We start from the raw sequence: 15,489 nt of genomic DNA, 5'->3' as shown, positions 1-15,489 counted from the left end.
AAACTGACATAACAAAATTAACCAAAGTCTTAAATCTATAATGCTAATAGCTGTACCAACAGAGTGCCGCAGGAATGAGTCATAAAACCCAGAAAGGAGTCAACATTTTCCTTCCGACACTCCGGATTCCCTCGTCTCAAGGTCATTGTGTTTCTGAAATAAATTTTTGGTTAGATGCATGATGTTAGCTCTGTGAATAACAAGCTTAAAATATATTGACTTTTTGTAAAGAGCAAATACCCCTCTTGGGATTCTGAGAGTACAAAAGTCCACCATTATCTTAGCGTTGGTGACATGAAGTCCTGTGACCTCGCTGGAGGTCACTCATCACTGAGCGTTAGCTTTGTATTTCTGCCGATTGTATTCACGCTTCAAAAGATAAAATAAAAATGATGCTTGTGAAGGTTTTTTATTTTTTAAATCAAAAGGAAAACCCCCCCATTGGCTTGTTGTCAAGGGAACCAGGTCGATGCCAATTTCCAAATGGGGAGTCGGGGAGTCACTGCACCCCCGCGCAACAATCCCATCAGCCATTGCAAAAGACACATAGGAGGTGTGGTGGATGTTTTTACCTTCGTGGTGCCGATAGGCGTAGTAGGCATAGTGATTCCCTCGCCCTAGGCAATCAGGCAGGTGCGGAGGTAGAAGGACACATGCACAAGGCCCCAAATGCACACACACACACATACATACAAACAAACACACCATGCCATAAGTGGGAAAGAAAACAGACAGATAGCAGAGGGTGAAAATGCAGCAAGGAGGAAAATGCAGCATTACCTTGTTAACCCATTAATTGGATGGAGGCATTCAAGCACACACACACACACACACATACAGTGTATCTGAGTACCTTTCACTGTCTACTTTTAGACAGCGAGTATGCCCTTATCCTAAATTAATTTTTAAAAGGATGACCTACATTTCAGCTTCAGGCAATCATTCATTTACAGCCTCATACACACACACACCCGTATCAAGGACGGAGGACCACACACACACTCCTTTACTCACACACACAGTCCCAGCACCCATTATTTAGGAGAGCCACCAAATCAATGTTCCATCTTTTCCACAGAATGTGACCCACCACCCATCAACAAAAGGGAAGGCCGTAGATGTGTTAGTCGTGTGTTTGGGTCGTCATCAGCCCAGATACGTAATGACGTGAGACACATGATAGAAAAAGAGGGATCAGTAGCAAGAATCAAGCTGTTAGGGTCACATTGAGCAAGGTTGAGCAAGATGCCCCAAGATGCCCCTCCCACCCCCCTCTCTGTAAGCATCACAGTAAAGTCTCCATTCTGAGATTTATTCACCACATTCCACGATTCTTTTGTTGTTGCTACTTACCTTGTTATACTCCAGTTCTCTCAACCTACACCATCTATTTCTAATTCAAATCGATATCCCTCCTTTTCTCACAGGGACGTACAATTTGCACAAGCCTAATATTTGTTTTAAGAACACTGATACTAAAAAAATCAGCAGAAATTAAATCGGTTTACATTACCCAGATCCTGTAGAACATTTATTAATCAATCAATTCTATGGTCCAGTCGCAACTGGGAGTACACAAATGAATTCTTAAATTGTTTTAATAATAAATGATCAATGAATATAAACTTAGTTATAATGCCATGAAGCATAAAAAATAAGTAAAAACACATGTTTTAGTTCTAGCCATGTTTGAACCGTTTCCATAGAGGTGCTGAACTAGAGAAGTTAAAGAAATGAGGCAAAAGTAAGCAAAATGTGACAGGAGTTTATTTGCCACTTTTTTTTTAACACCTCAAACCTTCTTGGGGTTCACATGACGTTTATATTAAGTGTTTTATTCAGGGAGTGTTCATAAAACATGTCAACTGTACCTCCAGGATTCTGTCATATCGGGTCACTGCATCAACACTTCTGGTGCAGGATTTGTAATGCAGATTTTTTTTGTGCACTCAGATTGAGTTGAATTCTGCATTAGATTGATAATACAAATCTACACGTCTGAACATGAAGACTGCATTGAATTTGACCCATATCACCGTTGTTACATTATATAATATTGAGGATACATATTCCCCTCACAATTGGGTGAGGTACAAGCTCACAATTGTATATGTAGATTATATGTAATACTAGTTGTGCATGAGTTTAAAGATGCTGTCATGAACAAGTATAATTTACAAAATAAATATTGAATTTTTTGGTGGCTTTTAATGTTGGAATAGCGTCTGCACTGGCAGCATTAGGACTCAGAATGTAGCTGCAGCTATTCTGAGCAGATGTAGCATCATCTACAGGTTAATTGAGTTAATTATAGGAGCTGCTTCCAACATATGCTGCAGCAAGTCTTAACCCCCTGCTGTCATTTGTATACAGCGAGTGGAAATCCCATGCAGGAGGGAACCGAAACCACAGAAACCACATGTAACCTTTGAGTGAGCCTAAATGTCGTCAGTGCAGCCGCCCTGCTGCCTGCTGGCCACCACCTGCCACAGCAGCTGTGCTCATCCGAGTAGCGACAGACGGGACACTAGAGCTAAGACGTCAAAGCTGCAGCAGCGGACTGCATCCAGGGTGTTGTGTGTGGGGTTCCTACCTGGGCTCAGCTCCACCAGGTAAGGCAGTTTCTCTGGCGGCAGTGAGCTGCTGCTGCCGCTCCCTCGCAGGCCTTTGTCGTCCACTTTTCTCCCCTTCCTTCCTTGGTAGTCGGGGGGTCTCTTCTTCAGCTGGAACACCAGCGATCCTGATACACGACACAATAAAAGCTTTAGCAATCTCCGACAAGACTGAGGAGGTGAAGAACTACGAGCACAGCTGTAATAGCTGTAAGGCAGCTGGAGGGGGCGGTAGAGGCCAAGAGAAGAGCAACTAAGTCAGAGAGAAGCAGACTAAAAATAATTTGTATGAGGTGTGTGTGAGAAAAAGAAGGTTTCGAAGTTTGTGTGTGTGGAAAAGAGCATGTTTCGAAGTGTGTGTGTGTGTGCGTGTGCGTTTGTACATATGAGAGAGAGAGAGAGAGAGAGAGAGAGACACCTCTGTCAGCAGGCCAGTCCCTGAAGATCTGCAGTGGACACTCAGAATCGTCCAGAATCACCTCCTTGCTCGACTTATCATCTTGCTGCGAAGAAAACAACAAAGAAAACAAATCAGTCCCCCGATTCTACCTAACACTGAAGTTAAATAAAGTGTCTAAAAGATACCATGATTTAAAGATAAAGAGTCTTACTTAACGATTCATTTCATGTGTCCTGATTTGATTAGAAAACTAAATGCGACTAAACTTAAGGTTGTCTGAAATCTACATATAGTACACTGGATATAAATGGAGATGACTCAAATTGTTAAGTTGTTATGATGAGTCATCACAAACAGTATGAACAGGTTTTGAGAACAAAGACCAGAGATGTAGGTTCTCCCTCCCTAATGAAATGATGCTTTAAATATTGCAGTTCTGCATTTCAGTGCCGCCATCCCTTCAGCCTCGTCTCAGTTCACATCCCCCTCCCCCAAAACCACACACGCAAACACGCTGACATACTAGCGCTCACTAACCTAATGGACCTGTGCTTTAGTCTCTTCAGCACATTGCGACTGACTATCAACAGTGTGTGTGTGAGAGAATGTGTGTGTGTGTGTGTGTGTGGTCCCAGGAGGGCCTTCCACTGTATTGGCTGTGGGAGCAGCAGTTATTTCATATGATTGGCCAGAGCCAGAGTCCATCCGGGAGGATGGATATGAGAGAGGCTGTCAGCCTGTGGAGAGGGCAGCCAAGTTCACCGTCACGGCCACGCGTACACACACACACACACACACACCAAAAGACAGACGTACAAACGCAGACATGGAGCATCTGCTGCTGCTACAGCACTCAGTCTGAAAGCAATTGCATTCCTCCCAAAGGTTTTAGTGCCAAGCAACATTCTGTTTCAATCTGCCAGTGTGTGTGTGTGTGTGTGTCCTTGGCTGTCCTCTGGAAAGAGGCTCCCAGAAGGAAGATGGAGATGTGTTTATTGATGACACAGGCAGATAGAGGTTGTGTTTAGCGGAGGCCTAGGACGGTGTAGGTGTTAAGAAGCGGGCAGTGGACGGCAGAACACTCCCTTTTGAATTTGTTGCATGTCAAATCATAACGGATAAGGGGATGTGATCAAATAGGCATACTTAATGGGACTCAACATCTGTTGAGCTTGTGAATACCTAAAAAAACATGCATATTCCGAAAGCCAAGTTTTCCTAAAAAAGTAGTTCAACTCAGGAACGGAACAAACGTGATGGTTTTGGTTTGTACTCTGGTGGATGAGGTGTTGCTCAAAGATAAAAGGTGGTGTGGACGAGAGCGTGTCGTACCCAGGCGATGCAGTAGTCCGCGGGGTTCTCCTTCTCCAGCCCGTACTTCTCCAGCGCCTCCACCACGGCAAAGTCGGCCGCGTCTCTCGTGGACAGCAGGATGGTCTTATACGGGATGTTGGGCTTCAGACTGTCGGCGTATATCCTCAAAGTGCCTCCTGCGGGAAACAACGAAACACACACGTCGTTAGTAATTGCGCCCTTCTGATAAAATGCCCATGCTGCTTTAGCCCTCTATGCCTGGGGGGGGGAGGCTGTCTGAGAGCAGCGTAAAACCGTGAAACCATTGTAAATATAACACACACTTGAGCTGGTATTGATTGTTTTTTTAGGTGTCTTATATATGAGTGCATTGCTGCCTCGAGGCAATACACCGGCGCCGGATAATAATACGTCTTCTTTAGCTCCAACACCATTCACGCCAATCAATAACCGTAATGATCTGTTCTTCAGGGAAACATCCGTCTCCATCCCCGCCCCCCCCGGACATATAAACCACCATGTCTCTGTGCAGGCGTCGTGACTTGAACGCACGACGTGGATACACAGAACAGGAAGCTTTAAGTGTTGAATTGCATTTTCCTTTAAGAAAAATGGAACGTGCAGACGGAGGGAGAGTTACTGTAGCGCTCATGAAATACGTTTATCGTACCGCACTTTCATCCGGAGACACGTGTGGCCGTGATGTGTCAACTAGAAATGATCGCCTTGGCAAAACCCACACGGGAGCCACTCGGCAACGCAGAGCGGGGTTTTCGAGAATTTATAAAACAAGCTTGTTTAAAATAGCAGTTACTGCTGAGACAGCGTCATCGTCCAACCACAGGCCACCCTGTCCCACCGTGTGTCTGTGTGGACGGCCGTTTAAGCAGCTTTTAGAGTCGGGTTGACTTCCGTCTGTCTGGCAGAATGATCGGGTGGTGTGTGAGTCACCGGACCAGCCAGCGGGTTGCTTTCATTCACTGAACGTGTGCATTGGTGTGGGTCAACATGACCCGTCGGTCTTCTGTGGTCCAGCCGGTGTAAAATAAATGATCAAAACGTACATCTGACTATTCCATTAAAAATGTAAAGACATTTTTTTTTTTCTCCTTGTTTTCATCTTATGTAAAAAAAAAAAACATCATCCTTTGTGTGGTGATTTCTACAAGGTTATACATTTGTATATTTTCTTTTTGTAAAATAATATTTTCAGCATAACAAACTGTAAATGCTATTTCACGACAAATATCCTGTACAAAAAAAAATGTTAATAAAAAATAAATCTTTAAAAAAAAGAAAAATGTAAAGAAATGTGAATACCCAACTGCCCCATGAGTTGTACTGGTGGCGAATAAAACTAAAGATCACCTCTACCGGCGGCTTCTCTCAGGCCCTCCAGGCAGATCTCTCTGTGGCGTTCGAGTCGCGCTGCAGGCTTTGCCCGAGGTTCACGGTCGACATCGGGACTCGTCGACCGAAGCCAAACCGACTCTGAATGACGTGATGTCAGTCACTCTGGGAGCAGGTCTTTAGATTTAGCCCCACTTGTCGTTCCCTAGATCCCGATCTGGTCTTTTCAGCTCCTGCTGCTGTGAGGCATCCCAGTGCCACCACACGTCGGTGCTACATAGCAGGGCTGTTATTCGCTGAGTGCTACTTGTTTCTTTCCATCGTCAGCACAGAGACTCATTTTAGTTAATCTTCTTCAAACAGCATCCATCTGACCCAAGCTTGTATGCATTTTTCCGTTGCTACCTTTCATTCATGACATCCCTGCTCTGGTCAGCTGTTCCTCCAACCCCTGAACATAACTGTCATCTGAGCTGTGGGCCGGTGGTTTAAAAGGTCTGTAACCAGACTAAAGAGTCACATTTTTAGCAGAATCATTTTACTCCCATTTGTCTCAGAATGCTTAAGTGCTCTTTTGTGTCGGCAGGCCATTATATATATATACATCTTTAACTCGAGGTGCTGCAGCGCTGTTTTTTCCTTATAACAGGTTCACCAATCTCTTGCAGAGAAGCTGTGGAGGAAAGGAGCTCTTCATCACTCCTCCGACTACGGCCCGACGTGCCCGGGTGCTGCATCTGGGCACACGGCCAGCTGGAGGGAAACGCGGTTTAAAACTCCCTCTATTTCATAATAAAGAATCCAATCAAGCTGCAGCGAAACTTTCTTCATACCCTTATCTGGATCTATTCCTCGACACGGTTCTGTCTCGGAGGGCTACGGTGATGTCATTGCCTCGATTTCTTTCTCCGACAGACATGTATGAGTGGCTGAGCCCAAGCTGGGTTTGGAAGGAATATATGTGGATACGCGTGTATGTATCGTTTTTAAAGGGGGTCTTGAGAAGAAGCTCCACAAGCGGCTCAAGTACCTGAGTCGGGCCTCCCATCACTGCTCATGAACTCCTGCATGCGTTTCTCCAGCTTCTGCTGGCGCCTCCTCTTCATGACCACCTCTGGGTTGGAGATTGTCCGGGTGAAGCTGGTCTCAGGCATGTCCTTGTAAACCTCGGCCGCCAGACGACTGTTTTCCCTTAACCATAGAACGAGGGGGAGGCGACAGAATAAGTGAGGGGTGAGGGGGGGGGGAAAAGAGAAAATAGATGGAGGAGCAGAAAGGTCAAAGTTGATTCTTTCCTCTTTTTTTTTTTTAGCTTCTTGTGCTTGTCGTGGCATTGTAAAAAAAAAAAATACAAATATTTTCGCCAAGGGCTGAGAGGATGTATAAAGGCAAGACAGAAAGACGGATGAGGGCGTGGCTTACCCATCCTCACGGGGGAGCGCCTGCTCGTCTCCATCGGGGATTCGGGCAAACTCCTTCTCCCTCTTCTTTTCCTTCTTCTTCTCCTTCTTGGATAAAGTCCTCTTGAAGTTCTGCATCACGCCGTCCTTCTCCTTCTCCGGACCATTACTCTGACTCTTCTGGTAGAGAAGGGAAGAAGAGTCAACGAGGTGCGACAGGCGACTCCGAGCTCCAGTTAGTAATAACGTACCCGTTTAATGTCTAAACGAGGGAACCAACTGGAGGACCAGAAGGGTGCTCCTCAATCATCTCACAGAATCTGATCAAGTCAAGTGTAATGAAGCGTTTTGGTTTAGTTTTAAACCTTATTTACATCTGTATGCAGTTTGTCATGATCGTAGAAGTCTTTTTACAGACTAGAGATTAAAATATGAATTTAGAAATATATGTATATATCTTGTCAAATATCTTCCTGCAATGGATTTCTCACTGTATTGCAAAATGGTGTCATCTGAATCAAATCAAATATTCCACTTTATTGTATTGCAGGACACATCCCGACATGATGGTGTGCGTTTTTTCGTCCAACCTTCCTGATGAAGGACACAAAAATGTCTCCAAATACCAACGGGCGTCAGAAACAACAACAACAACAACAACAGAGAGCAGCCGACCTTAAGAAGGACGTCGTTCTCGTTCTTCAGGACGAATCGCCCTTCTCTGTCGTCTTTGTTCCAGTTCAGTTGAACAACGAGAGGCTTCTCGTCCAGGTCCAGCTGACGCTCTTCTAAACACACACAATCACACACAAGTTCATCTCAGAATCAACTATGTATTATCATTACTTCAACATAGAAACGTAGATTTTTTTTTAAAGATAGCTCCGTCTTATCCTCGGCCCAGGGGACTCACCGCCACTGACGTGGACCTCATACAGGGAGTATTTTGGCGAGGACAGCATTCTCATGTCGGGTCTGAACTTCTCGGCGAGAGTCTCGATGACGTCCTGCGTTGTCGCCGTGCTGGACACTCTGATGCACTTGGTGGCAAAGTTGCCGGCAACGCGGTCCTGGAAGTAGAACCGCATCACGCCGTGGAATTCCAAGTCCTGTTGAAGACCGAGAGAGAGAGAGAGAGAGAAAGACGATGAGTCCATAAACTGTGAACTCGAGGTGGGTGGTTGCAGTGCAGGAACATATTCTGCAGCGGGTTAATGTTTAAATGCAGACTTGCTCACTGTGACTACGTTTGGCATTAAAGACGACAGCGTTTTCATGTCGAGCCCACGGATTAAAATGTGTCTTTGCGATCGCTGAATAATCGTAAAATTCCTAGATTGTAAAAAAAAAATGGAATAAACTTAAAGCAATCATCAGCAACCGAGAACTGTGCACTAAGGAAACCGTTCCGCAGCCTTGACTGTCACGGGAGACCAGAAGCAACACTGGCTGAGAGCCAGCAAGTGCAGTGTGTCAGCAGGTTGTGTGACGACAAGAACCGTCACGCACCTTTTGGAGCACTGCTGCCGACTTCAACAACACCGTTTCCTAAACACGTTTGTTGAAGGATCTCTCTGTGCGGTGTTAATTCTCGGCAATATATTAGATTCATAAACTTCCAGGTAAATATTTCCTTTTATTGGTTTTCAATGCAGCTGATTTTCGAGGAAGTTCTAATTTCCCCTATAATAATGACCCAAAAGACATATGTTCTTTCCAGGAAACGTCCCTACTTCCTGGCTCATGAATAACGCACTACCCCTTATTGTGTTGGAGACTTCTCTCCCGGTGCTGGCCGAAGGAATCCGCTCTCCCTCACACAAACACACGCTGCTCGGGCCCGAGCTGCATTTGAAACAGCAGGCCGACACGGACACCCTGGGCTATCGCCACTGTACCAGCATGTAGGTGCAAATGTATTGCCGACATGTTGACGTTTCACTTCGCACAGACTTCCACTTCGGCACAAGAATGTCTTAAAAAAATACAAGCACTCCCAGCCCTGATATAATCATGTGTAACACGGCACCGACACAGCGCGTGTGTGTTCGTCAAGGTTCCGCCGTCAAACTGGCCTCATATTTCATTGTAAAATAAAAAACGCCTCAGAAAGCCTTGGATCTCCGAAGGAGCTTGTGGACATTACGAAGCGAGCGTGTGCTCAAAACTAGGAGGCGCTATGATCCGTCTCTCAGCGAGAAGAAAAGGAGAATAAAACACTGAAACCAGGACGGAAACGACCCTGTAGCATCCCAGTGAACTCGGTGTCAAAGCATCGCAGTAATAGGGTAGCAGCCGGGAGCGAAATAACGTAAACGCAATTAAAATACGAGTGGAGACACGACAACCACAACACGCATACAAATCGGTGAAATAATCACGTAGGATGATGTAGATGGCATTACCCTGAAGGATTTTAAAGGTGTACTATGACGTTAAATGAGTGTTTTCCTAAAGGAAAGGATGCACTTTAACCATTACAATTCTTTAAACTTAATGAAATCCAAATTCATGATGCGAGAAGAGGATGTTGTGGAAATCCCCCCCGACCGTGGTTCCTCTACAACGGAGGTATCTTTCCTGTCAGGATGTCAACCAAGCAGTTTTTGAATTGTGAAGAGAGTCCTTTTTCAGGATCACAGCAAAACAGACAAATGACCGGACGAGTGTGTTTGTGTGTGAGTGTGAGTGTGTGTGAGTGTGAGAGTGAGTGTGAGAGTGTGTGAGTGTGTGAGTGAGTGTGAGAGTGTGTGAGTGTGTGAGTGTGAGGAGTGTGAGTGTGAGTGTGAGTGAGAGTGTGAGAGTGAGTGTGAGAGTGTGTGAGAGTGTGAGAGTGAGTGTGAGTGTGAGTGTGAGTGTGAGTGAGAGTGTGAGTGTGAGTGTGAGTGTGAGTGAGGAGTGTGAGTGAGTGAGTGTGAGTGAGGTGTGAGGTGAGTGTGAGTGAGTGAGTGTGAGTGAGTGTGAGAGTGAGTGTGAGTGAGAGTGAGTGAGTGTGAGAGTGAGTGTGTGAGTGAGAGTGTGAGTGTGAGAGTGTGAGTGTGAGTGTGAGTGTGAGTGTGTGAGTGTGAGTGTGAGTGTGAGTGTGAGTGTGAGTGTGTGTGTGACTCGAGGCAATGATTTAGACAATTTAAAAAGATTATTTTTACAGTGTTGAAATGTGTTTGCGGCCTCCCTCTGACAGACAGTAACACAGCCAGTAATAACACTTAGAGGATGTGAGGACTGAAAGAAGACGATTGCTGATTAAAATGTTTCTTCTTCAAAACATTCCCCTCTCCTCCATCTCTCTCTCATCCGTTACATCGTATTCTCTCCCACGTCTGATAGGGACACGGTCAGGCAGAGCGGACACACTGACCAGTTCCGAGAGGCACGGGGTGGCGTTGGGAATGTGTAATAAAGTGTGTTGTGATTTACTGCTGGAATGTGGGTCATTGACGGTTGCCGTAGTCGAGCTTGCGCAACGGTTACTGTGGAGACACCCAGTGAGGAGCCAGCGGTGGATAATTAACAAACGGTCTGGTACAGGCGCGGCCTTTTGGCCACTGGGATTGGACAAGAGCAACCACATGGCGTTTAAGTCCAGTGCAAGCGGTCCTTCTCCCCCCCCCCCTCCCCAGTGCCTCCAGGTTATTGTCTATACCAACACCCCCATGTTCACGTCCATGGTGCAGTTTTGCACGCACACATTTGCAGACCACCTCCTGAGATTGCAAACTTCAACCCGATGGTAGAATCCTATCCCTACAGAAGAATGTTCAGGTCTAACGTTCCCGCATGTCTGAGGCCAAAGTCCAGGGCTAAACCGCCATGAATCAAGGTCATGGTCCAATCCTACACTCTCATGCCTCAAGACATCGACGCAATTGTCCGGGTAAAAAGGAAACGCAAACTCATGTGCTGGAGCTCAAGTCCCAAACAGCTGCCATGTCGACTCGTACTTCCAAGAAATGTCAAACTGCAGCGTTCCAGAAGATGCATATCACACTTTCAAACTGTCCCTATTTGCGTGGCTAACGCTCCAAAAAAAACAATACATCGCTATTGATTACATTTTCAACTAGAACGGGCACTCGGTAGAGCGCATACCTTCGCATATCAGAAGATTGGGCATTGAATTATGAACATTTTGGCATTAGCTGCATGCCAATTGGATAAAAATTGACCGCGCTATGGTAAAAAGAAGATGTTGACCTTTTCATGACCTTGACCCGATCGATCCCAAAATATAATCAAATGGTCCCCCGATAATAACCAATCATCCCACCAAATTTCATGCGATTCGGTTTAATACTTTGAGTTATGCGAGGAACACGCATACAAATAAATAAATAAATGGCGATCAAAACATAACCTTCCGCATTTTCAATGCGAAGGTGATCAGTCGGATGCATTCGGACTACAATGAATAGGTAAACCTCTCAGTCTACGCCACCATGATAACGCCATCTGACGAGGCTGCTTGGGTGAATCGTGGGAGTTGTAGTCTTTTAGTAGGAGTAGTGTGTAGTGGACAGATTATAAATGAAAAAGCTCACAACAACCACCACTTACACGATGACGCCACGCCATATTTGGATGAATGCCACACATGCAAAACCCAACAGCAAATTTGATTATGAAAGGTATGACTTGTGCTATAAAAAGACAGAAGCTCACTGGATGATACACAAGGTGCTGGGGCCTGCACAAACATGACTATATAGAGGTTTTCTTAAATAGATGTTGGCTTCATTTCACAATTAAAAAAACGGAGAAAATCCTTAATATTTCATAGTGGGGGGAAAAAAAGAGGGTAAAACATGGGGCACAAGCCTGACCTCGGATGCCACATTTAGAGCATTCTTTCAACGTATTTGAGTGTCTCACCTAAATGTTCATGTGTCATGTGGCAAAAACCAGAACAAACTGTTCAGTTGATCCTTTCTGCAGCTTTCACTCTAATAATCCCCAACAGCTTTTATTATTTCGCAAACGGCACAAAGGCTGACAGGAAACGCTAATGCAGCAGTACGCCACCGAACACAACGGCGGCCCGGATAAGACCCAGCTACACACAGTCTGTCACACACACACAACACTGAGGTGCAGGGAAGCATTTGATGTTGAACTATTTCTGTCACTGTGGGAATGGGTTTATATAATGGGTAAATAGGCAGTGCACATACACACCTCTAAATGTAATGCTAATGAAGTAATGTGTCATTACTGTGTGTATTACACCTATATGGTATTGTAGTGTGTGTGTATCGTAATCCTTCTTGGTATGCACACACACGCACAGAATGAGAAAGATACGCGAGTGATACCCGTGACTAAACATGCGAGACAGGACTGTTTATGACACACAGTAAGAATGCCACAGGGTAGACAGATGTTATCGTGTCAGATCCAACCCGATTGAGACCGGGGGGGTTTCTGTCACACCAATTATCCCTTTGCAGATACATTTATTGACGACCAATTTCCGCTGATAAAATGTTCAGCAATTTACTCATTTTAACCCTCAATGGAAAGAGTTTTCTTCCTGGCCAGTCAGTGAACCAGCCGGGCCTACATGTCAGCTATTATTTGCTTAATAAAGTTGTATGACATCTGCGTAAATGGTAAAATAATGATAAGCACCAAGTAATTGGAGTACGGAAATGTAAACGATATGTTCACGGTGGTTTTAGTTTCCATTTTTCCATCTGAGAGCATATTATACATTTTTAATCAGTCTCAAAACTCTTTAAAAATACAAATATGAGGGTTCCATCACGAAAAGTAATATTGGCAAATATACCTTTATAGATGTTTTAAATATCAATATTGACATGCTAAAAAACCAGTAATGCTTCAGTGGGGTTTTTATTTAATTTTGTGGCACTTTACTTTTCTCCAAGTCCCCCCTATTTTGGCATTTATAAGCACAATATAGCCGTGTAATAAGTGGTTTATAACATACTGCAACAGAGCTGGAAGCAAATGAGGCGTTCATGTCTTTGTCAACAGCTAAAGCTCCTCCTGTTGGCATTAATGAGGCTGCTGTATACACCGATGACGACAACATGGTACAATAAATTAGTGTTACACAGTATACCGATACTAGGAAGGTATCGCAATACCTTGTCTGATACCCTTACTACCGATACTTTAAGTGACAGTTTGAAAAAATGATCTCATCTAAAAGATAAGATAATATGGTATAACTGGTAGTGAACATCCCATATTGCATCACCCATGGCAGACACTTCTCACGTTCCCTTTTATGGTCAAAGAAAACCCTTTGATCTAGCACACGCCATTTCACCCGTAGAAGTGAATGTGAGCAAGGCTCGGTGTAGAGAACGTGCACCGCGGGCGAGATAACCCCGACATCTAAATCCAGCCAGCGTGCTCTCCGACTTACACCCGAGAGTCAAAGGTCACCCAGAGGAGAGGTCGTGCGTGTGTGCGTGCTGTCAGATATATCCATGGATGCGTTAGGTTGTGTTAAGTAACTTAATCTGTTCGGAATTCAACAACTGGATCAGAAAAGAAACACAGAGAGTTCAGTGAGGTTATTTCATCTAACGGGGTCGTGGCATGAGGAAGATTATGGTCGTTAGTGGCCACACACGTGGGACTTCTCTCCGGGGGGATTCACAAACCAAAGAGGGGCAACAGTGTAGCCGAGCCCTGCAACCCCGTCTCCAACCACTAGGAGAGCCTGGCAGTTGTTAAAGTCAGTGGCTGCACAACAAACGGCAAATAATTAAATCAATAAAACACCAGCCTGTGGTGGAAAGGTAAAGAATGCTCGCTGCCAGCGTATGTTCTTTAACACCCGCCGCAATCCTTTGATCCTTTGCTTGAATTTATCATTTCAAAAACTATTTGAATTGGAACGTCTCTATAATTATCGTACTGCCAGAATGAATTGTTGTTTATCAAAGAAAGAGAACAACAACATCACAACGTACCACAGCCTGTCGTGAGCTATTGCTTAAATGTGCACGTCTATCGACATGACATAACATCACCCACACAAACTGAGTGTTGCATCACTTCAATGCAGCTCAAGTCAAGTCCAGGTACCTTTGTCAAACAGGTGCAGTGAGCAAAAGCATCTGCAGCAACATGAGGAAGCTGCTTCCTTGCAAAAAGGGAAAATATTTATTCAAGCTTCAGATGTGGAGGACAGTCTGTCCGGGGAGCAATACGCTCGGAACACACGGTCCGCCTCTCATCCCTCACGTTTGCCTTTTGCTCCGGACACACTTCTGTTGACGCGTCCTCGTCGGAAGCTTCAAGAAGAAAAAAAATTCTCGAGCGAGGCGTTTGTGCAGGTTGGTATTTATGGCAATTGCAAAAAAAAGCAGAGGTGTAATTTACTCAGTGAAAATAAACAACAAAGATAACCTGCTTGGAAGGAGAGCCCACTTGACAGACCAAAGCGCCTCATCACAAACAGTTATCACTTCAGAGTTATCCGTCACCATCTCCACACTCCCACGTCTGCTGTTTGTGTGTGTGTGTGTGTGTGTGTGTGTACCTCTCAGAAAGTCAGGGGGGGGAGGGGTTATCAGGCGTTTCAGGAAACTAACCAGAGCTAAATTTCCTAGCGCTTGAACCACTTTCGGCGTCTGGTGTGACGCTTCTGCGTCCGAGACGGAGCATCGCCGCGCGTCCGAGTGCTTTCTGCTCCGAAAATAAGACGCCGTTCAGTATTTGGAACGGAGGCGTAAACAACTCGGCCGGACCGTAACTCGACGGCCCGGCTAACCGTCTTCTCGGTTGTGTGGAGACGAACTCTGGGATCTAAATGACATTTTTGCATCAATTATATTAACGGTCGATCGAGTGTTGTTAATGCAAAAGAAAGCGTGGAAGAAATATCTTTAAGTTTAATCCCGTTGTGTCTTTAAATTGTGTGTAGCCGACGTGACCAGATCAATAAGTATCGTTGACACACGTGTTACACATCTGCAGCAGTACTCTCAACAGTGTTAACTCCTTCAGCAAGAGATTTAACCCTCCTGTTAGCTTTACATTTACTAACATATTTTACCCTCGGGGTCAATTTGACCCCAGCGATTAAAACCTCCAGAAAATTATTAGAATTAATATTGTTTCCCAAGTTTAAGTGTGAGGTACTTTATGTTTGTTTGTTGACTACCTAAATAGCCCTTTAAATATATAAAAAAGTTGATATTTCTTATATGTTTGACAGTGAAAAACAGCCTGGGGTCAAATTGACCCTAAAGAACACCGACATTAAACATTGAATGGGGTCAAATTGACCCTAAGGTAACAGGAGGGTTAAGAGATGTTTATTTCAGTACAGATGTTGGATTGCCACTGAACTGCAGCCCCGAGTTTCATTAAAGACAAATACTGGCAAACCCCCAAAAAAAGGTTACACCATAGTTTCCATGGAGAACCTGAATAC

The 15,489-nt window shown here is 44.7% G+C and overlaps 1 protein-coding gene across 15 annotated transcripts in view; it reads right to left on the bottom strand.

Annotated features, from left to right (window-relative positions):
• Positions 1-15,489, bottom strand: part of afdna (afadin, adherens junction formation factor a) — an 83,157-nt gene that overhangs the window by 49,706 nt on the left and 17,962 nt on the right. For 10 of the 15 annotated variants that reach the window (XM_056428782.1, XM_056428769.1, XM_056428770.1 and 7 more), the window contains exons 2-9: positions 7,990-8,185; positions 7,752-7,864; positions 7,099-7,256; positions 6,707-6,867; positions 4,345-4,502; positions 3,031-3,115; positions 2,594-2,740; positions 573-617 (exon numbers count right to left, since the gene is read on the bottom strand). In XM_056428782.1, the coding sequence (XP_056284757.1) occupies positions 573-617; positions 2,594-2,740; positions 3,031-3,115; positions 4,345-4,502; positions 6,707-6,867; positions 7,099-7,256; positions 7,752-7,864; positions 7,990-8,185 (1,063 nt within the window). The remainder of the gene's footprint in view (positions 1-572; positions 618-2,593; positions 2,741-3,030; positions 3,116-4,344; positions 4,503-6,706; positions 6,868-7,098; positions 7,257-7,751; positions 7,865-7,989; positions 8,186-15,489) is intronic. The other 5 variants (XM_056428775.1, XM_056428778.1, XM_056428784.1 and 2 more) reach the window with 3 other exon arrangements.

Source organism: Pseudoliparis swirei, chromosome 12 (assembly GCF_029220125.1).
Source record: "Pseudoliparis swirei isolate HS2019 ecotype Mariana Trench chromosome 12, NWPU_hadal_v1, whole genome shotgun sequence".
NCBI lineage: Eukaryota > Metazoa > Chordata > Actinopteri > Perciformes > Liparidae > Pseudoliparis > Pseudoliparis swirei.
The sequence above is the reverse complement of the archived record's forward strand: the minus strand, read 5'-3'. Positions and strand labels throughout refer to the sequence as shown.